At 32.5% G+C, this 24,382-nt stretch overlaps 2 protein-coding genes across 3 annotated transcripts in view; one reads left to right on the top strand and one right to left on the bottom strand.

Moving 5' to 3' along the window:
• Window positions 1-23,864, top strand: LOC133201526 (single-minded homolog 2-like). 2 transcript variants are annotated; one of them, XM_061337330.1, is made up of 10 exons: window positions 1-464; window positions 5,307-5,491; window positions 13,789-13,865; window positions 16,563-16,652; window positions 18,508-18,616; window positions 19,494-19,579; window positions 19,830-20,029; window positions 20,296-20,402; window positions 21,417-21,564; window positions 21,689-23,864. In XM_061337330.1, the coding sequence occupies exons 2-10, from the start codon at window positions 5,317-5,319 to the stop codon at window positions 22,815-22,817; spliced, it is 2,121 nt and encodes a 706-aa protein (XP_061193314.1). In that variant the 5' UTR covers window positions 1-464; window positions 5,307-5,316; the 3' UTR covers window positions 22,818-23,864. The 2 variants fall into 2 exon arrangements, with proteins under 2 accessions (XP_061193314.1, XP_061193313.1); XM_061337329.1 differs by lacking the exon at window positions 18,508-18,616 and adding an exon at window positions 18,058-18,166 and having other exon boundaries at window positions 3-464.
• LOC133201479 (cytoplasmic tRNA 2-thiolation protein 1-like) overlaps window positions 1-24,382 on the bottom strand; it is a 319,235-nt gene that overhangs the window by 280,749 nt on the left and 14,104 nt on the right. The window lies entirely within an intron of this gene.

Below are 24,382 nucleotides of genomic sequence, written 5' to 3' on the forward strand. Positions count from 1 at the left end.
TCGAAAGAGAAAGGAAAAAATAAGAAACACTTCGAATATTCCAAATTCATTCGAAAATTGGACACAGAAATAATATATTTGTCCATATGTTAGATGGTGACTGTTAGAAGCTTCTGAGCCAACTACGAGAGATCGGAGGGTCCCTGAGACGAAATATAAACTCTTATGCGTGCTTAATCGCGAGTCTGTGACACGATTTGCGGGAGTTTCATTTACACTTCTTCGGGAGCTGAAAGCACGTTCCTGTGTGTATATTCCTGGGTTTGAACAATAACTTCACGGTTTGAGCATTACCAATAGACTCTTAACTGTGCGTGATTTTTCCGTTTAATCCGTAAGCCGGTAATTTTAGTTTCAACTTTTGACTTGTTTCTTTGGGAACCAATACCAAAATCATGACGTAAAATTAATTTCAAGGATTTCCTGTGTCACGTGGTTTTCTGCAGAGATGCAACCCTTTTTCGGTAAGATTTGGAAATTAATACCAGATTAAAGTTAGAAAATTTATTTAAAATCTTTCTTTACCCTGCAATGTATTGATATTATCTGAAAATGATTTTTCTTTACATGGTAAATATTTAATCAAACCCTGTATTTAAACGTGAACTAAAACCCGCACTCCCGGACGTTGCTGAGACTAAGCAGGGTGGCCCAATTAATGACATTTTCGAGGAAGTGTCAATGAAATTTCTCATCTCACAGGAAGCTTTGAAAAAATTAAATGTTTCAAAATAGTAATTTCATTTCTGTTTTCTTTGGTTTTCCTGTTGCATTAGGTACAACAAGTAAAATTGTAAATTATATGTTAGTTTTAATCATCTTCAAAAGTGTTGAAATAGTTAACTGTATTTGTAAGTATAAAGACCAAATTCAATAATTCTTATTCCTTCAAAACTATTTTCATAACTATGAAATTGAAAAAAAAAACCAAAACAAAACAAAAAAAAAAGTAAGAAAATCAAAGCTCTCACTCTCTCTCTCCAATTTTCTATTTTAAAAAGAATCCATCTACATCTTTCAGAAAATATTCCACTTGAAGAGACACATTTCTTCTTTTACATACATCTTAAACCACACACACCTGGTCTCGGATAGACCGATACACGTGATTTGGTCCATTTTGTTAAAGTGAGAAAAAATTTGACATACAATGCTTTTAATTATTCTATCACGGGGTAAACCAAGATTCAATCTTCTCCTGTTTTTTCTGTTAAAGAAATTTCAAACAGTTTTTCCTCTGTAGAAGATTGTATTTTCAATTGGCCATCCCCCCCTTTAAAAAAAAAAAGGAAAGGTGATTCGTTTTATTAAACAATTTTAGTGATGTTTCCTTAATTTGAATTTCAAGTACATGCACTTCAAGGTATTCCTTAGACCAAAGAAAATTAGTCATTTTAAAGTTGTACACATTTTGGGATACATGTACCTATAGGGTAAATTATTGCATATGTATCGTCTTTTGTACAATATGAATAAATTCAAGCTTTAAAGAATCTAAAATGAAAAATAAACTTCGGACAAAGAAAATAATGGATTTTGCGTTCTTTAGGTGAGTGTAAAATTTGAGGGTGAAAAGCTAAATTTTTAATTTATGAAATCACATTTGCTTTTTAATAATCCATAATGGAATACTCTTGCAGAATAAAAAAAAATCCATGTACAGTAAACAAAAAAAATTGACGCGTTTACCAATTATTCATTTATGTACCGGAAAGGGGACACTATCAAAATTGCTTCTTAATAGGGGAATATAAATCACAAGAAATTTCCTTCCAATTAAATTCTTCATAAATAAATTCCTCTTATTTATATGAGCAGTATAAAGAATCTCTTAACCCGTTAATCTTCACAAGAACTCTTATCAGACGGTACTTGTGTTCGAAACCTTCTACACAATGTTTATCGTGTTATAATTTTGGACTCTTAGATAAAGAGGGGTGAAACTTATTGTAGAATTATTAACCCTAGTGTATAGGTCACCTCAATAAATGATAACCCAACATAAACACTGCTCGGAGACCAATCTTATTAAAACCGGCTTTCTCTGATCCGCAAAACCCCGTCAGGATTCCGGAATTCGGTTTCCTCTTTCAAGAAACGATGAAAAATTAATTACTAATAAAATGATGGACTTTAACTCTTTCTCTCATTTATCAGACGATCTTTACTTCAATCCCAATATTTCACGCGCATTATTGAAGCGAATTAGTGTTTATTTATGCATGTAGCGACGCACGTGCATCGGGGAATTTACTGATAACGTAGTGTGTATTAAGTGTCTGTACCTAAAACAAAGCGTGTCAATTGTTCATTATCGGACCTTGATATTTAATTCATGATTGTTTATTCACAAGCTAATAGACAGTTCTTGAATTATTCAATATTTGTACATTTAAAGAATTATTCTTTTTTTCTTTTTAAATTAATCATAATTGAAACCGATAATAGAGTGGTATACATTTGTATTTCAAAGATATATGTTTAATTCAATTTTTTGATAGTACTACATCTTTTTCTCCCGTCAACAGGACGGTAATGTATTTATGCATTCCTCCTCTGGAATTTATTTATTAGATAAAGAACACAGAAATATTCGAAAATAATTTCTATAGTGCCTGTCTATCTTCTCTTTTTACATTTTACATTCATTTGTTATCCAAAACGAATTTTATGTGATTGTAAAATATGCCGAAAATAATCAACCATAATTTGATAAACTTTCCCAGCAGAAATACAGACAGAAGCAAAGAGATTCCGAATATAAAAGGGCAATAAATGATAGATATCAAAAAATCTGTGACAAGTCGTACAGAGGTTATCTGCGGTCACGAATGAGTTGAAGAATGACTGATACAAGATATTTGAAGAGCCACTCTAAAGATCACTTGAAATGAAGGGGACCTCGAGATCGAGGAAACCGTTGTCCAATGTTTGTAATAATATTTGAAATAAATTAGAAACATGGTGTAAATAACAAAGAAAACTGGAGACACTGATCCCAACCCCCCCCCCCCCAACCCCCCCCCCCTTCCCTGCTCCCCACTCCTTAACCTTAAACATATACACACACAATTCTTTTTATTAATCAAAATTTTATACATGTAGTTAGGTAAATCCAATCATAGACTTATGCATGAAGATAGATGCATGTATAATAACAAAATTATTGGGGATTTCTTAATTCGCCAATTTTTAATTGATCTATTCCAAAATTGCATTTTCAGTGTAAAATTTTTTATGGCTGTAAAATTTCAGTGGAAATAATAAGTATGCTTCAGTGTTTAAAATATCGATATCTTTGAAGTAGTGAATACATAATCCAGCTAGAAATTAAGAGGATGTTCCACGCATTTGGAGGAGAGTGTAGCAAAAACCACCCCCTCTCCTTTCCAAAAAATTCTCATAATGAGGTTGAGGGTTTTAAATTGACGACAAGTTTATGTATGTGAAACTTATTAAAACTCTCCGAAAATGTGTAAACTACCCAGCACTGAGGTAGATAATCTGGTGATTTAATAACAATACCCAAGATCTTAGGAGGGAAAATAATCAACGATTGTGGACACACTGATAATAGCTTTGTCAACGACTTCAAACAGTCCGGCCACTTGAAAGCGAAAATTGATGCACCCGATAGGTCTATTGTTTAGATAAATTTTTACCAGTAAACTGATAGAAATTGAGCTCTCCGGAGATGTTCGGCAACTCATTTGACACTCTGAGCAATAGAGGGATTATTTCTTAAATCAATTTTTTGTCTGGGGCGAGATAAAGAGAGAGAGGAGTTATTTATTGATATGTAAATAGAGCGGTGATTGAAGGTGAGAGGTGAACGTGTACAGAGTTCTCGGTTTATATGTATATTGGAAAACATCAGTGAACTAAAAAGTGTAATTACTTCAACATATATCATGTTTGTTTGTTTAATTATCCATTTAAATGAATTCGTTTATTTTCTTATGTTGAATTATCCGTCGGTCTATACATGTACCTCAGATATAAGATGAACGCGAAAGCGGGCTGTGAATGAATTAGGTTCACGTACTATGATGATTTTGTTGTACAGCTAAAAATAGATCTGAAACATTTTTTTGATTTTTATAAAATAACTATTACTTTCACAAATAGTTTTTTTTTCCATAACAGTGTATACGAAAACACACTACATTAAAGTTTGTAGAATAATGCTTGCATAAAACATTTTCCGTGTTTTCTGCCTTTTTTAATGTATCTTCTCTTACACACTGTTTTCTTTACGAGCATGGACTCCCTTTATCATTGATATCCTTAGACTCGTATGAGACACGCTTCACCAGTGCGAATAATTATTTTGGCAGGAAACCCCCTCCCCCACAACCCCCCCTTTTTGTTGCATCATGACGTCACATTTAGTCAGATTTCTAAGAAATGATACAAATTTTCGACGTTTATTAAGTTCTTCACAATTTCAACACATAAAAAGGGATATGTTACTTTTATCAAACAGACAAACAAACAAAGGAAGTCAGACTGTACATTCCGCACTGCATGGATTTAAAATGAAGAGTTAATTCTATATTTCATCATTTGAACTTATATTAATTCTTTTGGAAGAAAAAAAAACTCTATATAATTAGCTATACATATAACTATAAATTTTTCAAGTCTCACGAAATGAAATTTATACACTGTCATACAATAATCTTTTTTTTTTTTTTTTTACTTTTGAAAATAGACTGACCATAAAAATACACATTCCGTGTAATTCATGTACAGTAGCTCAGTTGTACTAAATAATAAACTTAATTTATGCATCGTCTTAAATTTAATTATAATATATAGCTAAATCCACTTCTATTCAGCAGGATTTTTTAATTTTGATTTGAAATAAAGATGAGAAATAATCTGTAGTATAAAAATCCCAAGATTACATTACACACTGTACAAACGTTTAATGAGAGTAAATATGATTTAGAAGCTCTATGCCTATAATTTACTACACATGAATCGACATTTGTGAATTCAAAAATTACGCAATCTGAGACTTTTTTAATTTTTTTTATTTCCTCTGTTGTTTTAGTTGTTTCAAATTCACATTTTTGAACTGACTTTAACATTTGACTTTATGGTCATAAAAAATGTATATTTATTTACGTTTAAATTTAGACCGATAGAATTTGTACATATGTACATATCTCTATGTAACTGAACTGCTTATGAAATGTGTGCACATGTTTATATATAGGATTCCTGAATTAAATTTGATTAAGTTGATAAATTGTTTACGTTAACAGTAAAGAAGTCAGTTTTTGATTTTTCATTTACAGTTGCCATGATATGAAGTGCAAATCCAAGACGGCCGCCCGAACAAGACGCGAGAAAGAAAACGCCGAGTTCTATGAACTGGCGAAGTTACTTCCCCTACCGTCCGCCATTACTAGTCAGCTGGACAAGGCGTCCATCATACGGCTATGTACCAGCTATCTCAAAATGAGGACGGTCTTCCCCGACGGTAAGCGCTTAATATTTGTTGTCATTTCTGGTGAATAAAAATCTAAGACTATATTTTATATTTACACCCCCCCCCCTAATACAAACAAACAAATAACATTAGATTAAAAAAAAAACTTCAAAGAATTATCTGATCACCATTGAAAGTTTCATGGTTAGAATTAGAGTCGTTTTGTAGACGATGTGGAGATAATAAGTGGATTCAAAAACGAAAGTAGGTCAAATGTTCCAACCGGAAGTGTCGTCATCAAAAATTAAAAAAAAAAAAAAAAACCCTATCCAGCAACGGTTTTGTTGCTGAAGCGTTTTCTTCCCTTCATGTAATTGGTTAATGTTTAATTTTCGAAATGATCTATTTTACGTCCCTTCGAGAACATTTCATTGCTATTGGGACGCCGCCACTGTTTACTCCTTACTTTCTAATCGTAATGTTTAAATGTGAATGAACTCATTTTATGATATCTCTCCAATTTTTTTTTCATTTTTTAGTTCATTTTTTTTCATTCATTTATTCTTTATTTTTTCAATTATTGTTTCTATTATATTTTTCATGCAACAGGGGCAAATGTTCTATATTTATGGTTGAAAGTTAATATAAGGAATCGGAATATATAAGTTTTAACAACTTGTTTCCGAATCATGCATGTATTATCTATTGTGTACATATGATGATTTATTTAAATGAAATAAAGTTTAAACTAATTGCCAATGGAGGAATAAAATTTTGGAACTATTCTCAGTATTTAAAGCTATTGAACCGTACGAGCCTTTTCCTACAGCCAGAGGGGACCTCGGTTTATATGGACTGGTCTCCAGGTTCCGCAGTTTGATTCGAACTCACAACGTTAAGATCAGCTTCCCCAATCTGCGTTAAATTCATTGAGAATAGCATGTATCAGACTTATCAATAAAACATTTAATTGTAAAACAAATTTACTTTTAAGAAAATCCAGTGGAAATTGAACTGTTCGTTTGTGGTCTTGGTATAATAACAATTACAGATGCATTCAACCAACGGAGTACAAGTATTAAATTTTAGTCCGTTATATTTATTTGTCTTTGACACTATTTTTTTAAAAATATAAATGGATGTTATCTTTTTACTAATGAAGAATCCAATTCACTTTTCAAGTACTTTTATTGCAATCAATAATATATGAAATATTCTGTTACAAATATTGATTTGAAAAATCATCACAGTAATTGGATATTTTGGTACTAAGATAGATTCTTAAGTAAGTAAAAAAGAAAAAAAAAATGATGTAGAAATAGCCGCCATAAAACGAATAATCGTTTCAATTCTTCCGGACGTTCCTGTAGGTACTAGATATCTTGAAACCACAAAAAATTCTCAAAACAGTACAGTAACGTAACACCAACACCATATGCTCTCTTTCAAGTCTGCCGTGCTGAAAGTTGAGGCTCCATTCTGAAATTCATTTTGGGGGAAGCTGAACGAACACATCATGTTAAAAAAAGATTTCCAGCGAATTTATCATTAATCAAAATTAAATAAATGAAATGAATTGATAATTGAAAGAAAAACTTGATTTTTTACCCTCCGCCAATGCAGTTGAGATTCAGTTTAACCGAACAAAATATTTTATCCTACATAATATAATTACCCCTCATCATAAAATCCTCTCTACAGTATTGAAATTCTGCATTCATTCTAATGACCACATCATACTAAAACATACCTCTGTGCTAAACAATCTTAAGACGGGCAAAAACGTACAAATGACTATAACTTCTGTTATGTCTATTCCGAAAATCATCGCCATTGCCAGCACAGATACATCTGCTAACATGCAAAAAGGCGATAAAGCATGCTCGGCAGATTTATCAGATTTCAATAAGAGATTTCTATTTCAGAACTATTTGGACCTCAGACATGCCTATAGTTTCGTATATTTAGATTCACACTATATTGTGACCTGAATTAAGTAATAATTGACCAACAGTACAAAATTTATTCACTCAAACTGATAAAAATAGTGGAAGAAATGTAGGTCGTTCGGTTTGGTCATCAGGGTCGACTTATGTGAACTGACGTTGTAATTACTATTAAGGGAAACGTGAACTTTTGAGAGACTAAAAACCTTGTCCCGAATAAGGTGTTTTGCAGTCTTACGGATCTTCGTATGAAAGCTACCCTCTCGATCTATTGTTTTGATGCTGGATACTTTGTCAGACGGTTTTGTGTGTTTAGTGTGCTCCGGCATCTGTTTATCTACTGAAGCTGTGAACGGCCACGTCGCCCTACAGGTGTGACTTTACGGACATTAGCGTGATCCCAAGATAAGGTTTAACATACGGACAGTGTCACACAGAGTCAAATGGACACGGGACTTTTTAACCAAAGTCCTGGATCTGACCTAATATATTAAATTATCAGTCTAGATATTTTAAATATTTCGAATTACATATCATACTTTTTAATTTATCACTCAAATCAAAATCCATTAAAGCTAGAAGATGTCCCCTAAGTCTCCTTAAAATCAGGTCAATTTAAGGCTGTACTTTCCGATAACACAGTACTCTTGTCGATCTACTAATGAAAGCACTTAACATTACCCTCTACATTGTAAAACTTAAAATGAAACAAGAACAGATTTATTGTGACATCATTAAATTACATTTGTAATAAAGAAATGATAGACGTTGAAATGGTCTTATTTTGGGTTATGCATGTAGACCCAAATTCGGGCCACCAAAATAATAAAATATATATTGTTTAATCTGTATACAAATAGGCCTATATGAAAAAAAAATCAAATCGATTCTGATGACCAGCGTAATTATTCTAATCTGCAATAAGGCTCTGCTCCCTCGTTTCTTTACACTCTTTTCCCATTGCCACTTTTAGCATTGTATACATTTGGAACATCTCATATATATTATAGTTAATTTTCTTTGTGTTCAGTAGCACAATCGTATTTGGTAAAACTTGTGTCCAATCCGATTGGTTATCATTAAATAAGAATTCAAGAATTGCAAAGCCACCACTTTATGTACCTGTACATGTATACCTTTTTTTTTTTTTTTTTTTTTTTTTTTTTTTTTTTTTTACCGTGATCGACTTTATTTTCTTCAGGGTTTTCTAAAACGACTTTGCAATACGTTTATTTTGGGGGTAGGATAATCACAAGCAGTTGAAACCTATTGATACTTATACATGTAGCAAACGAAGCGTTCAACAGAAGATTTTTACAATGAACTTAATTCTAATTCTAGTTTACGATGGCAGGAACGTTCCGGTCATACTGTGCTTATAAAAGGATTGACCAAATGGTAGCCCCGCCTCGAAGTTTTTCTTGTAATTTAAGATCTGAAGATAATTCATCGAGGACTATCTGTCGGCGAGTAAAAATGTGGACTCTTGCTTGCTACTATTGACGTGCCAATTCAATAACGAGCAATAAGTGTTAAGGATTATAGCGGCCCTGTTGTCTTTTTTATTGACATAAGCGGTCTCGACATTTTCCAATAAAGATAGCCTCGCGAACACCTGTGCAGAGATTCCGTACCAAACGTTCTTAAAATGTAAATTAACTTATCTTTCAAACGTTTGTCACAGAAAATAACAGACATTTCATGAATTCTTTATTTATGACAATATGCGAATTCGTTTTTGCTCAAGGTTTCTTAAGAATGACTTTTATTCACACATGTATACAGTATATATTCAACATTCATCGTTTTCACGGAAAGTAAAATTTTAAAGATAACTACATATTAATGATAATTATATAGATTTAGAGTTAAATTATTAAAAATGTTTGATTCGACGTTCATTCAACAGAACGTTAGCATCCAAAATATTTTCGTCAGATTCTTAGAGAGGGAAGATGGCAGCACTAATTATAGTTAATGATATAAATGTAGTCGTCTAAAAGTTTAAGTATAACAAACAACACTCGTCCATCCTCAAGGTAATTTTTAAAACAAAAGAAAACATACATTTGCATACTTATCAACCTTTGGCGACAAAATTAGAATTTTTATCGCCAAACTCATTATATGCGTAGTTTTCGTTCATTTTTATACTCGGATGAAATTTGTTCCAAGCCATTGTAAATAAATTGGTATGGTCCCGGGGTACTAAGTTTAACCCCTCCCATAAATCTCTCACAATTTGTTAAGGTTGGGAACCCCTATTCCTTTGAAGATCTGGAAATTCACAAGGTCTAAAAGTGCAACATAGAAGAAATGTGCCCCCTTGAATTGACCCCAAATAATAATTTTTCAGAAATCAAAAGTTGGGCACTAAATTAAATGATAGCGTGTGTACATTTCTTATCAGGGGCTTGAATATCAAGAGACAAGCGACTTTGTTCTGCCTAATTCAGATGCACGTGTGCATAGTCTTGATATATAATGTACATGTATATAAGGACTTTCATTCACTTTTCTTCAAAGTACATGTAAACTATGGTTTTATAAGCCACAAGCAAACATTGTGTATGATACATAAAGGAAAATGTTTTGGAAAAGAAAAAGAAAACAAAACAAAATAAGCTTCACAAACATACATATACTAGTTTCTGTGTGCAACATAGAAAAATTACCCAAAGTACATCGAGCGGATCTTTTGCCTGATTCATATAGATTTTAGTCACTTTGTTTATACTATTGATAATATAAATAATTATTTTTAAAAAATATCTCATAATTAAAAAATGGATATGGCGCTGACAGCGTACGAACAAATATAAGATGTACTAGTACATGTGTATATAAGTATGAGCAATTTAAATTGCTTTCTGTCGGATATACATGCACATGCATTGCGTCGTACTTTTATTGTGAAATCATGAAATGAAGTGGATATTCAAAACACAAAAGCATTAAGAGGGCAATAAAAATATTCGTCTTGTTTGTAAATCCAATGTCAGCAATATTATTAATAACCCAAATCCAATGGGATTTGTCGAAATAGGTCTATTAAATGAAATCAATGAAGCTATTTTCTTGTAGTTGACAAACTTTCTTCTTTTCCCCTTATCGTTTAATTCTATGTCGCCTTTGCCTCCTAATCATTCTTTTGTGTTAGTTATCGGAGATTCTCCCTCATTTTATCATCGCTAATCTATCCAAGCATTGCCGAATACTGCTGGCCCTCGACGAAAATTTTTATTAAAATGGACCCCCAACCCGTTAACAAATTGAGAAGGAATAGTGGGCCTCGATTAGATAAATCTGCTTTTCCTTATTCACGCTATTTATTCCAAGGTGTCAGAAGTTTACACAAGGATTCCAATCCAAGTTTGCTTTCGACACCTGGAGAATATGTTCACGTGTGTCAAGGTGCGAGAAAAAACGTCTTCCCCGGCGATTCGGAACATTGATTGCGACTCTAGGACACGGGGTATTCCGAATGGATTGTCAAATTGTGCGATAACTATTTCCTTTAATTTCCGTTCTTCTCCGGATAAAACGGACAGGTGCGCTTGAAAAATAGCTATTGATGTTAAGAGATACAAAAACTCGATGTTTCTGCTCCGTTCTCATCTTGTTTATGACTGGAGTCAAACACACAAGTTTGGAATTTAAGGTGGTCATCGCCACTTTTGATTATGAAATGCACTTCTAGTCAAAAGAATTTATCGAAGTATCATAGATTAATACCCGCTGTCACAGAAGTGATTGAGGAATTCAATAATAAATTATTTATTAGATAGGGAAAAAACTAAAAGATATCGAGCAATAGTTTGACATATTGTCATTTAACCTTATTTTATAGAAAACAATTATGCCTGTAAAAGGGAACAAGGAAAATATTAACCCTGAGAGTTTTAGTATTTCATGAACACGAACTTGCATAAATGAGTCGAAAGCGTATTGGATAACATAAACAATAAATTTACAGGTTATGTTTGTCGACAGCCATATGGAAAACTCATTATCTTTTAATTTTTTTTTTCAGAAGAAAATATTATGCCTTTTAGAAAATATATCCTTCTTTTCATAAAATATCCCTTAATATTTAGGAGAAAAATCAACTTATTTCTAATGTCAAGATTATTAAAAACCAAAATTTTGAATATACAATGTACATGTACATCTAATGATTATACATATATTAACAGTAAAATTTTATCATTCTAAATCAAGTTAATACGCTTCATTTCTTGTTTGACCCAACGAAGAAAAAAAGATTGTTAAACTATTTGAATTTAATTAAAAAATTAAAAATATACCAAGGCCTCCTGAGACCCCATTTCTGACAGACTGTCGTGAAACCCGATCTCCATTTAAAGTAAAAAATGTTGATAGTTCGTTGACATAATGTTTACTTTTACTTTTAAAACCCGACACAAAAGTTTGATCGTTAATGCAGGGTATAGTTGTCAGTCTGTCGAGATTTTCATCGAATAACAGTATTGATATTTTCTTCGTTTATTCGTTATCTTTTATTACGAGTATATCATGCAAAACATCGCCATGGGTTTATCAAAAAAAGAGATGTAAATCTACACGTACGAAAAATACAATACAGATGAAAATTATTTGTATTTGTTGATTAAAAAAAATAAATATCATCCTCTCTTTTCACTAGCATAAAGTATTTTAGGTTTTGGGTAATACTACATGTATACTTACCTCCATATTTTATATTCACAAAAAACTACCCCTGGTTAGTTTTATTTTTATGAAAAAAGAACCAACTTTTGAGACAATGCGCTTTCTTTCAGAGAGTGATTTCACATTTATTACAAAGAAACTGATTTTGCGATCGTTTTCGTAAATACTTATATCAGTTGAGAAAAAAAAGATTAAATTCAAGAATATACGCAGTGAAAGCCAGAATCGTCGCAAGGAAAAGCTACTAAAAAATTAAATCATACCCTCATATTCATTTCACTTCATGGTATAGAAAAAAAAAAGAAATTCAAATATTTGATTATTGAAGAATTCTCAGCAAACACAGAAGTTTATAAGGTGTAGTTATTGCAGGGTGCCTAGACCTACAGCGATGAACCCAAAGTCACTGGTCTATTTTGACGGAGTTCGCTATAAAACGTCTAAACACTCGCTATTGACATTGAATAATAATATAAATATTGAACTTGCGAATCCTTTTATAGGTGGTATTTAATCTCCGGAATCTGCCCGTTCAACGTTTCCGGTTTCTGTGTTTGCATTGCCTCTTCTGTCTGTACAGTGAAAATTGAAAGCATTTTACAAAAAGTGACAGTTTGAATTTAATAAGCTTTAAAAAATATCAGGTTTAATTCTTTTTTGAGTCTGTTTAATTTACAATTTTAGAATTATTTTTGAATTGTTCAATTTACTTGTTAATTTCTATAAAATATTTCGTAATACATGTAACTGATTTATGACAAAAGTCAGTGTACAATTACTGATCTAAATGAGAAAATAAAAAAAATTAAACTTTTTCATTCAAAAACTTCTTTAAAAGAAGTTAAGAGTATGGTTAAAAATACAAGTAGGAATAATACATGTATTGCAATCTCTGTACAAAGATATGTGTAGAATGTTATTATTTCTGTAGGTTAGAAAAATTAATGTAAATGGGAAAAAAGAGAAAAATTGCTCTTGCTCTGTATTTCTGCAGCATTGTATTAGTAAATTCCTGATAAATCAAATCCAGTTTACAAGAAAAGATCCACTATCATCTAAAACCACCATTTGTTCTACAAATCGACAACCTTCAATTACCATCCAGGACCTAATAACGATTTAACCATTTGTCGTATTTACCCTGCTGTGATATCGGGACCCCAAGGGAGTTTTGGTAAAGAACCAATATGTTCCGATGAGTACATTTCGTTCACATCGTGCGGTGAAATCGTGTGTCGTCTGCTGAACGATGAAGCTCAATTGGACATTCACAATTAATTGAAAACTTTAACCGAGGCATAGGTTGTCTGGAGATTGATTAAATTCCTCATTAAAACACCAATGCCATGACTTGAGCTTAATTTAAATACTTCTACATTTGTCCAAAGAAATGTTTTATCATTTAATTGGCGAGTGGAAGTAAAAATGAATGTGATGAATAAACCTGAATACTAGCATTGAATATCTTCTAAACATTTCGGGGGGGGGGGGGGGGACTGGAAAACTCCTTATCGTAACGTAAAATACTTGGGTCTGATAAACTTCTGCAACATAATAATTACATTGCTCACATATAAAGTCTCAAAACCGATTTCTCAAAGCAACTTAATTTTTTTTTCTTTTCTTACACATTCAGATATGCCTGCATGCAACAGAGAATTTGTCTATTTGAAAAAAAAATGTGTATAGATTTTTTTTTTCCTTTTTCAGGACTAGGGGATGGTTGGGGTCAAAGGTCACCGCCAAGAACCTTGCTGGAAAAGGAACTTGGATCACACCTTCTTCAGGTAATCTCTCTCTCTCTCTCTCTCTCTCTCTCTCTCTCTCTCTCTCTCTCAGATATCGTGTTACGTGAAATCAGACTGATTACCATAAATGTCAATGTATCATTTATCTATGGTACAGCAGATCGAACTTCAGCCCTTGATTAGCATGCAAATTTTCTGTTTTCTATTCCGGATCATGATTTTCTTCTAGTTTAGGGAGTTTTATTTTTATATATTCACTATTCGGGTACCCTTACCCTAAATTCATATTATGTTATGCAACTGAAAGTTGAATTATAGGCACTTTGTTGAAATCTATTGTAATATGTTGGAAATTAATGCGCATATGATTAGCATATGATGAACTGTAGGAGAAATTTATATAATTGTTGATTTTGTACGTAAGGTCTTGGTCTTAGTTAAATTTTGATAACCCAGTTCTTCTATGATAAGAAATTTCATGTTATTTCAAAGAAAAACCTCAAGATTTAATAGCAGTATCGGACTGTTAAGCAAAGAGAGCGCAAAGTAAAGGCAATGGCACAAAAATGAATTAATATAAATATCGTCCAGTTGTGTAAAATCCTTTCTTGAGATGACAAACCACTTGTAGAAAATAGGTAGTATCAGTCTCGCGCAAATCTCGGGAGTTCGTGAGTATGAATATATTTACTTCCTGTGTGACAATCCTGCGTCAGTGACAGTGGCCTGCAGACGAAAGATAAGATACAGTTGTCAATTAACAATTTTCTCTAGTTAAAATCTGGCTGCATAAGACTAAATATTCCCAGAAAACTGAAAATTTTTCGTTTTGTTATTTGACATGGGTATATCATATAGATTTCTAAAGAGAAAAAAAAATCACAATAATATTTAATTACTTACTTATCTATTTATTTATTTTATCTATTTAACTAATTTATTTATTTATTTCAATTATTCTTCTTTTTTTTATTAATATAATTTTTTTTGCAATTGCTTAAAAGATATTCCCATCTAAAGCTTTATATCAATTATACTTTGAGCTCGTCGCCTGTTGTATATTTTGAATTTACTTTGTGGAGATAAATAAAACACTTAAAAAATAATATCTTATCAAGTCCAAAAATGTCTACTTACCTCCAACCAGTAATTTCAAAAGTAACATGATATTCACATGCACAAGTTCATCGTATATTAAAATTTTCTCAAATTATATAATATTTTGGCATTCCTCTTAAATTTAGTGTAATTGTTCTAAATAATGGATTTTATAAAAATAATTAATCTTTTATAAAAAAAAAAAAAGTTGTTAAATGCAAGCTATTATGACAAAATTTAAAAAATAAGAGAAGTGTTCTTATTTATTTTGAAGAAAGCCATGGTGTAAACTGATTTTATCCCCAGCAGTAGCCGCTGTGTGCGGATACAGTGGTGACAACCGGCTCACATCGCTAATTATAATCCTGTCTGGCATCTCTAGCTTCTCGCTATCGCAAAGAACCGAGAAAAAGCTACTTTTAATTACATCTTATCCTCGCCTTTTTGCAGAAAAACAGATAAAAGAACAAGAAAGTGAATTTACGTGTTAGCCAATTACTTCACTGATTGTTATTCACTGCGAGGCTGTTTTCCTGTCAAATGGAGACTTCCTATTTAATGCGAAATTGATTTTGTTAAGGATCCACATTCGATATAAAAAGACGTTAATGCGTTATCTTTTATGATAAAACGCTTATAATATGGCCTCGTTGGAACCAGACCAGAAGAAAGCAATTAAAACAGAAACGTGCGAGTCCGCTTATGCACTCGGGGTTATTTGAACAATTCTTGAGTGGTTATTGTAGCGCCAAGTGTCCACCGAAGACAAAAAAATCTGATTGTGAATCAATGTCAAATAAAGAACCAAGTCGATGCTTGAAGACTTAATTTGTGACAAAAAACCTGAGAAAATATAGGCCTTTGACTCCTTGTTATTGAGTTTAATGATAGAAAATATAAAGTCAATAGTTATTAGGCCGTGTATATTGCAATTTTATAAGGAGTTCAGTGTTTTTAGTTTGTGCTTATCGATTTAAGTTTTATTTAGTAGTATTTAAGTTTACATGTACACACAATGAGAGTTTACATGTACACACAATGAACAGAAAACTTTTCCTAAAACCCAAAGTTCAGGTTCCGAATATAGAGGTTTTTTTTTCCCAAATATTGTCTATACATGTACCGTTTATGTACCCAGTGAGCTTATAAGATATTGCACATTAATTCAATTGTTCTGTAAGAAATATAATAATGAAAATATTTATCATTTTAATGATGTGTGTCTTAATTTAAGATTTAAGACTTTTTAATTGTGTATATAGCATTTAGTACAATTGTTGAATACAAAAACTTTATTTTTCTTCTTATTTCGGATAAACATGTGTATTTCAATACTCTTATAAATCGTTTGATGCCGTAAACCTGAAATATACATTTTTAAAAAAAGTATCTAGAATATACCTTTCTTTTCATTAATAAATTGTAGATAAACCTTTAAATTGTAAATAAATCAACCATATGTTAGTATATAAAATTATTTTACCAGAAAATACGTGACTCAATAAAAGTAGAAAGCATACACATAACTTATATTTTACTAAATCAAATTGATTAACAGACAAAGATTACCAAGAATGATTTTAGTATACATGCAGTACCTTTAATAGTAAATACATCAAGATTTCTTTTTTTTTCCAGACACTAGATGGCTTCATATTCGTTGTTGCCCCAGACGGGAAAATTATGTACATATCCGAAACCGCATCCGTCCATTTGGGATTGTCACAGGTAAAGATCAAGTTTTATATAAATGGCTTTTAATACATATAATAAATTTATCGTTTTTAAATTTAAATGGAATCGTGTGCACCTACTAGAGTCCATAAGATAATTTACAGATATTGTAAATATATGTCGTTAACTAGAGAATTTCTAATTACCAATTCACTGAGAGTTCTTCTCGGACATTTCCCTTAGAGTAACAATGAAATTAATCATTAAATAATTTCAGCATTTTGTTAGCAGGACAAAATATACATGAATACAGTCTTTTTTTGTAAAGTCCATTACCCAAAATAAATGCGCTCCCCTAGGAACCAGGGTCTTCTCTCCCAATAATTTTGCCGATATATACAAGTAGTGTACTATTAATAGAAAATAAAATACCATATGTTTGTGCGCCTCCAAGAATTACGTCAGATGACACTACAAATCTGTTACAGTTGTTCAAAATCAAAATTATTATACAAGGTATTGTTATCAGCAAAAAGAGGAATTTTTCTGTTAAAAATATTTTTATTACTTTCCCTTATGAACTTTTTTCACTTTTTCTCGTCTGTAGTTCCATCGCTTAGCTTTACATTTGATAGTGATTTGATCAGCAAAGCATGAGTATCACTCATTTGCCTATAGTTCAAGCGCAAAGGTTATTAAAATACAATCTGAAAACCATACACTCAAAGAAGACGTGCCCATATCTATCACATTGAGTGACTTAAACATATTTTATTGTCTCTTAATTTTACAAATAAGATCGGGCAAAACTTCTAAAAACTTAATACGTCGGTTCCCTAGAAGTGAATTATAACATTTTTACACGTATGGGTTAATTTTAAAAAAAATAGTACCAAAAAAAAAAAAAAATCACAAAAGAGGATATAATATTTTATAGGATACATATATCATAAAACACACAAATTAAATGGAATTCACTAAAATTAATTATTGCATTAATCAAAATGACCTGACTTTTTGATAAATATTTGTATAATTTATATCTCAATATCAGTAACAGATTTATCTCCCCGGAGTAAAGTATGACTATCAACAGTATGTAATTTCTCCATTCGCAAAAAATTGTTGAAAAAGTATAAATTTATGGCTTATATTTACGTATATTTTTGGCATGAGAAGAAATTATGCATGTAAAAGAATTTTTCAACAAATTTTTGCGAAGGAGTAAATTACATACCATTGACATAGAGCAATGTCTAGAAGAGATCTATACCATACCTGATTAATGAATTTAAAGGGTAGAAAGTGATATATGAATTTGAACTTGTAAAATCAATGCGACTTGGAAGAATAAATACATGTTATCTAATATGTTCATGTACACTCTGTGAAATCAGCATGCCAAGCCTTGCCCCCTGTATTTGTATGTTGCTTGCATTTGATGGTATTACAATTACAGATCGAGTTAACCGGAAGTAGTATATTTGAATACATACACCCCTCAGACCACGAAGAAATGACCGCTGTCCTAACTTATAATCCGACCTATTCAACTTCCGGTGTAGCAGGTAAACACAACACCATACACGCATTAACCAGAAAGTCCTCTTGTTTTCAGCCGACCAAAGTTTCAGCACCGAATAAAGTGCGCTCATCGTGTAAGGAAACAAAATGGCGCCATCCAGATGCAAAAGATGTATCATAATTAAATGCTTTCCTTTAATAATACTTTCCTTCAAAAAAAATATAATTTTGGCAAATATATTTAATGTTAAAAAAATAAAAATCGCATATTTTGTATTCCGACACGATGTTGCGCATGATAGAAGTAGGAACGGAAGAGGAAGTCGAAAGGGTCTATGCAATATACAGTTGTTCCGGAAATGTACAGAGTTTTATGTTCTTCTAGGTAGAACTGACAGGAAACAGTATTTATGAGTATGTACATCCGGCAGATCATGATGAAATGACTGCGGTGCTCAATTATCACTCCTCCCCTTATCCATGCTGTTATAAAGGTAAATCTCAGAGACCAGCGACCGACGGAAATCAGAAACTCACAACAATATAAAAAACAAAGATAGGGCATTTCTAACGATAGTTTGGACTTTCTTGGCCTGCTAAAAAAAATGACGTAAGACTATTAATAACGTTTTCGAAGATAGAAAATTCTGTAATGCATGCACTGACTTGACTCTGTGTGAAATTTCGACTTCCCAGTTTTATGTCATGTTCTAAATTTTGTATTTACTCCCACCCGGTAAATTCAAAATTTAGAACGTGACAGTTAACATAAATGTACTGCCTACTATGTGACAGTCACATGATTGGCCGATGAAAGTCCAAAGTATTGTGAAAAAATGTAATATTAATTCCTCTAATCAGAAATTGCACATTGGATAGTATAGAGATTTTTTTTTAAAGAATTGAATGATGTACCTTAGAAAATCGTATTGAAAACTAAGTATTGTTAATTTGTTATTCCACACACCCTTAGGGCATGATATGCAATCATGGTTGAATATTTTGTTAATGATTTATTCTACCTCAATTTATAAATATCAATAAGTAAGACCAGAAAAAAGGTATCAACTGAATTTAATTCTCCACTTTTTGTGACAAAGAATGAATAGAATATCTATATTGATATTAACTATGCTTAGAATTCTATGGCAAGGATTCTACTTTTGGAAAAGAATATTAAAGAACTTCTCTTTTTGATTTAAAAAAAAAAAAATATTATTTTCAAAATATAACTGAAAATAACTATCAATTAATAACTTTTATTGAATATTCATTTTGCAAGTATTTAAGCATCGTTCCGGTATTAAGTAAAGTAGATACTGACAATAGAATTACATAATTGTGCCTATAATAAGAATTGTTTCTTTCCAGAGTTTGAAATAGAACGGTCCTTTTTCATTCGAATGAAGTGTGTACTTGCCAAAAGGAATGCGGGTCTTACTTCCGGTGGATACAAGGTAAATCCAGTTCAATAAATCCTCATCTCTTCAACCCCTCCCTTCACTTCGTCACCATGAACATAATCAGGACACGTCGTTTCTGTACATGTGCATGTATAAGCTAAAAACCATACCAAATTTTTTCATGCATTCTTCTAATGACCTACATAAGTTAAATATCATACAGATGATTTTTTTTGAAAATCTCTTTGTCCAATAATAATATTTATAAATCTAATGAATGCAATTTTTTTCTTATGTATCATAGGTTATTCACTGCGGGGGGTATTTAAAAATCAAACAATACAACATGGAGATGTCTCCTTACGAGGGATGTCAACAAAATGTCGGACTAGTCGCCATTGGTCATTCACTTCCGCCCAGTGCCATAACGGAAATGAAGATGTTCAATAACATGTTCATGTTCCGTGCAAGCCTCGATTTGAAACTCATTTTTCTGGATGCAAGGTAAATATACATTATTTAAATCATAACATATGATTTTAGATTCATCAAAAGTCATACATAAAAGGTAGACTAGTGCTATTAAATTATAGTTTAAATGTTAAAAATATGGAAATATGGCAACAAAACAAGCTTGGTAAAAACAAATAAATCTTGCTTATTTCAGTAGATATCTTTTGTTATTTTCTAATAAAAATGATTTTTCCCTTAAGTATTCAAAAATATTGAATAGAATACATAACATTCTTTGATTGGTTGTTGTTTGACAGGGTCGCTCAGCTGACTGGATATGAGCCCCAGGATCTGATAGAGAGGACCCTGTATCAGTACATCCATGCCTGTGATATTCTACACATGAGATTTGCTCATCACACACGTAAGTCAGCAGAGGCATATAGTATCCTACCAGTAATATTTAATGATCTTCAATGTGCTCGGGACAAACAATAAAACGTTCATGAGTAAGGTTGACATTTTAAAATCTGTGAATCAAAAAAAAAAAAAAAAAAAGGAAAATTGAGGGGTGTTTATTTTTCAGTAGAAATTACTAGATTTTCTTCTCTATATCAATCCATTAGATTGTTATATTTTTTTAAAATTAATCTGCCTCGGGTTAAGAGTGGATAAGGGTCTCTCCCCCCCCCCCCCCCCCCCCCGCAAAAAAGATGTTCAAATGACTTCGTGTATGAAGTTGTTGTTCATTTTACTTTTTTAGGCTTGTCAGTACCTTTTTAATCTGTAGTTAATTAAATGTTCTGAATTACTGATAGATTCAATTTCATTTTTGATCATAACATTGTCTTTGCAAAATTTTCAAATCGTTTTTCAAAATGCGATGTAATTTGTGTAAAAGTACCAGAGATCATAGGTTATTCATCATAAACAACACTAAATTCTGATTGACAGTATTTATATTGCTTGGTAATCGGAAAAGTCAACAACTAGAGAGCGAGAACTATTTTGACTAAGAATTTAAGCAAATACGACCTGCCATTTTGATTTTGTTTAATTTCCATAAATTCAATGTCTTGAGTTATTATTATAAGAGTGGTAGCATGTCCTTTCAAGGAGCACGCACAAGATCAATGGCCATATGGTGGTGTGCGATGACACCTGTCGGGCTCGGTATTCTGAGAAATAAGCGCTCTTGGAATATCGACTCCGATATTGTATACTTGAACCTTGGATATTTCTGCGTTGTAAAGAATTTCCGTAATTTATTGATATTTGCCAAAAAAAAAAAAAAAAAAAAAAAAAAAAAAATAGATGTTATTTCATCGCACCAATCTACTTTACACCAACACGACTGATTTACATGGATTGTTTCAAGTTCTTGGTATCATCAATCTATACTGGAAATGAAACCCTTTATAACTACCTTTTCTTTTAGTTTTGTTAAAAGGTCAAGTCACCACAAAGTATTATCGTTTCCTGGCCAAGGACGGCGGATGGGTCTGGATACAAAGCTACGCTACAATAGTTCACAACAGCAGATCATCTCGGCCACACTGTATAGTGAGCGTGAACTATGTTTTAAGGTAAGTACTACAAAAAAATTACGGTCCATTATATGTTTTATTTGTAAGTGGTATTGACAAAGGCGTTCGATCGTTGTATTTGTTTTTCTTTACCTTACTGATATATTGCATTTATTTCTTGCAGTGAAGTTCAAGCAAGAGGTCTTCAGATCCAGTTAGAACAAACTGTTCAGAAAGAGCTTTCCCCATTCTCCACCCTCCCAGGTAGATCTCCGGGAAAGTCAAGATCGGCCAAGTCAAAACATCGACGATCACCTTACTCACAGAATACAAGCAATCAGGAATTTCCTTCTGAGTTTGAGTTAGTTCCTGAAATGGCTAGCACTGACTATTGTCATATAATACAACCGAATCCACATTACGAGGATCCAATGGGGAAGTTTGAGCCTCTCTATGGGCATGCGTTTCCAGGCGTCTTCCATCCTGATTACTTTCCTCATCCATCATATCATCCACAAACTCAACCTTTTGCAGACGATCGACACCATTGTAAACTTGAAGCAGAAAAGTATTTTCCATATAAGAACGTGGATCATCTCTCATCATGTATGAATTCATCTAGTCCCAAATTAACTCATTTGGATACATCAACTGAAAGCAGGACTAACATTTCACCTCGATTCGAATACAGGTCCGCTGGACCATGTTCCCGTAGCAGCAGTCGTGATGCTGTATCCGGGTATCCTTATAGCAACCAATCGGAATCTTCCACGTCAGAAATTGACGTAGGTAACGATGAAATTGAAAAACGATCCTTATCTTCATCTTTTCAGCAAAATCTTGATACCGGTCAAAACACAATCAAAGAGGAACAATCACCAAAAACTTTCACAGCAACAGACAATCACCCGCATCCACAGTCACGTGGAATTCAACAATCTGTTATCATGCGTCATAGAGCAAACATCGTGCCCGACACATTAACTGATTCCCAAAAATCAATTCCCCAAAATCAAACCAAATACCCAGATCACGAGGACAGATCTGACCAACATTTTCGTAATCTACAGCAAAATGGACATACTGTTGGGGTGGATCTACATGAGATTCAAGATAGAAATTTCAATGCTCAAGATATTTATTCGCATTGTTTACGTGCTTCCTGTGCTTATGACTCCTACACAAATCAGACGGATTACAGCCAAACCCCGATCCCGACTCCTAAACATTATTCATCCGTTCCTCAGCCCGGATATGCCAGTGTTATTGTGGATACTCAGCAGTACCATTTAGCGAACGGTTATGTGCATTAGATATATGCTTTTTAACATGAGTTTTTATAGGTTTTGTACATTTTTCTCTCTCAGTTGCTTCCGTCTCCGGTGTGAGGATATCAGAGAGTTGTGTAACTCTAGGAACGGATTAAAGGGATATGATTTGTCAACTAAATGTCAAAATGTCAAGAACCAAGAAAATACATATGTATTGAAAAACGTTTTAGCGCCTCCTATTCAACCATGGAAAAGTATTTGTACTTTGCTTGAACAAAATTCTTTTGATTGTCATCAAAGAGACTTGATTTCAATCCCCTCCCCATCCTCACATCTGAAATAAAAGTTTTCTACACGTCTACAAGTTTCTCAAAAAATAAGCGGGTGCTATTCCAATATCTATACAACAATGAAATAAATTTTGAACTTAGAAATATCATTTTCCGTGTATTAACCAGATATTGATAAGAGAAAACAGTTGAATATGCATTTATAAAACCTAGAGAATTCCGTACTCGAAAACGCGAAAATATATGTATAATATTTTTAATCAGGATTTATTTGTCTTTTATGTTTCAATATATCCTAGAGTTTCTATAGACCAACCTTGACGAAATAAACTTTGAGAAAAAGGTCATTTTCAATAAATATAGAATCATACCTTCTACAAAAATGCAGTATTCATTAATGTCAGAAAATACTCAAAAGAAAAGAAACCCGTAAAAGTATGAACTCGTTCTTGTACCAGCACATGTAATTCATCTAATGCATCAATTGAAACGTTTTTTTTTTGCCTCTTCTTTTTTTTAAAATTGTGTCAATCATATCGTTTAATTTCCAATATTATGTAACTCTTCAGTACAGGGAGATAAAAATATTATTCAGAAAGCGAGATTTTAAATGATCAGCTTGATGGGTAACTAAATTACTGACTGGTCAACTTATTTCTCAGTCACAGATTTTTTTTATAAGTATATGTAGGTATATGTAGGTAAGAGTGATGTAGTTTCCTATAGTATTTGTAAACAGGGTTTAATTTTAATAAGTTATGTTAATGAGATGCCATAATAAAATGAATAAAAACCACAATTTGTTCTTCTTGTGATATTTATGGGTACTGTTATCACATATATACTAAAGTATCGACTAGGTCAGTGCATAGTGTCTTTTTATGCCCCCGTATCGAAGATTCGGGGGTATATAGTTTTTGCCCTGTCCGTCCGTCTGTCTGTTTGTGTGTTTATCTGTTTGTCTGCAAAAACTTTAACATTGCCCATAACTTTTGACTGGTTGGAGCTATAGCTTTCATATTTCACATGTGTATTCCTTGTGACAAGACCTTTCTACGGGTACCACCATATTTGACCTTTTGTCCTTGACCTTGGAGTTTGACCTAGTTTTACAAAATTTTACCCAACTTTAACCTTGACCATAACTTTTGAACAGTTGGAGCTAGGGCTTTCATATTTCACAAGTGTAATCCTTGTGACAAGGCCTTCCTCTGGATACCAACAACTTTGACCCTTTGACCTTAGAGTTTGACCTACTTTTGAATATACTTTAACATTGGCCATAACTTTTGAACGGCTGGTGCTAAGGTTTTCATA

Source organism: Saccostrea echinata, unplaced genomic scaffold (assembly GCF_033153115.1).
Source record: "Saccostrea echinata isolate AGI-Se365-2 ecotype Australia unplaced genomic scaffold, CSIRO_AGI_Sech_v1 ptg000044l, whole genome shotgun sequence".
In the NCBI taxonomy this organism is placed as follows: Eukaryota; Metazoa; Mollusca; class Bivalvia; order Ostreida; family Ostreidae; genus Saccostrea; species Saccostrea echinata.

Coding starts and splice junctions, on each gene's coding strand:
- LOC133201526 (XM_061337330.1), top strand. CDS start 5,317: ATGAAGTGCAAATCCAAGACGGCCGCCCGAACAAGACGCGAGAAAGAA. Junction 5,492..13,788: donor GAGGACGGTCTTCCCCGACG/GTAAGCGCTTAA, acceptor TTCCTTTTTCAG/GACTAGGGGATGGTTGGGGT. Junction 18,617..19,493: donor TTATCCATGCTGTTATAAAG/GTAAATCTCAGA, acceptor GTTTCTTTCCAG/AGTTTGAAATAGAACGGTCC.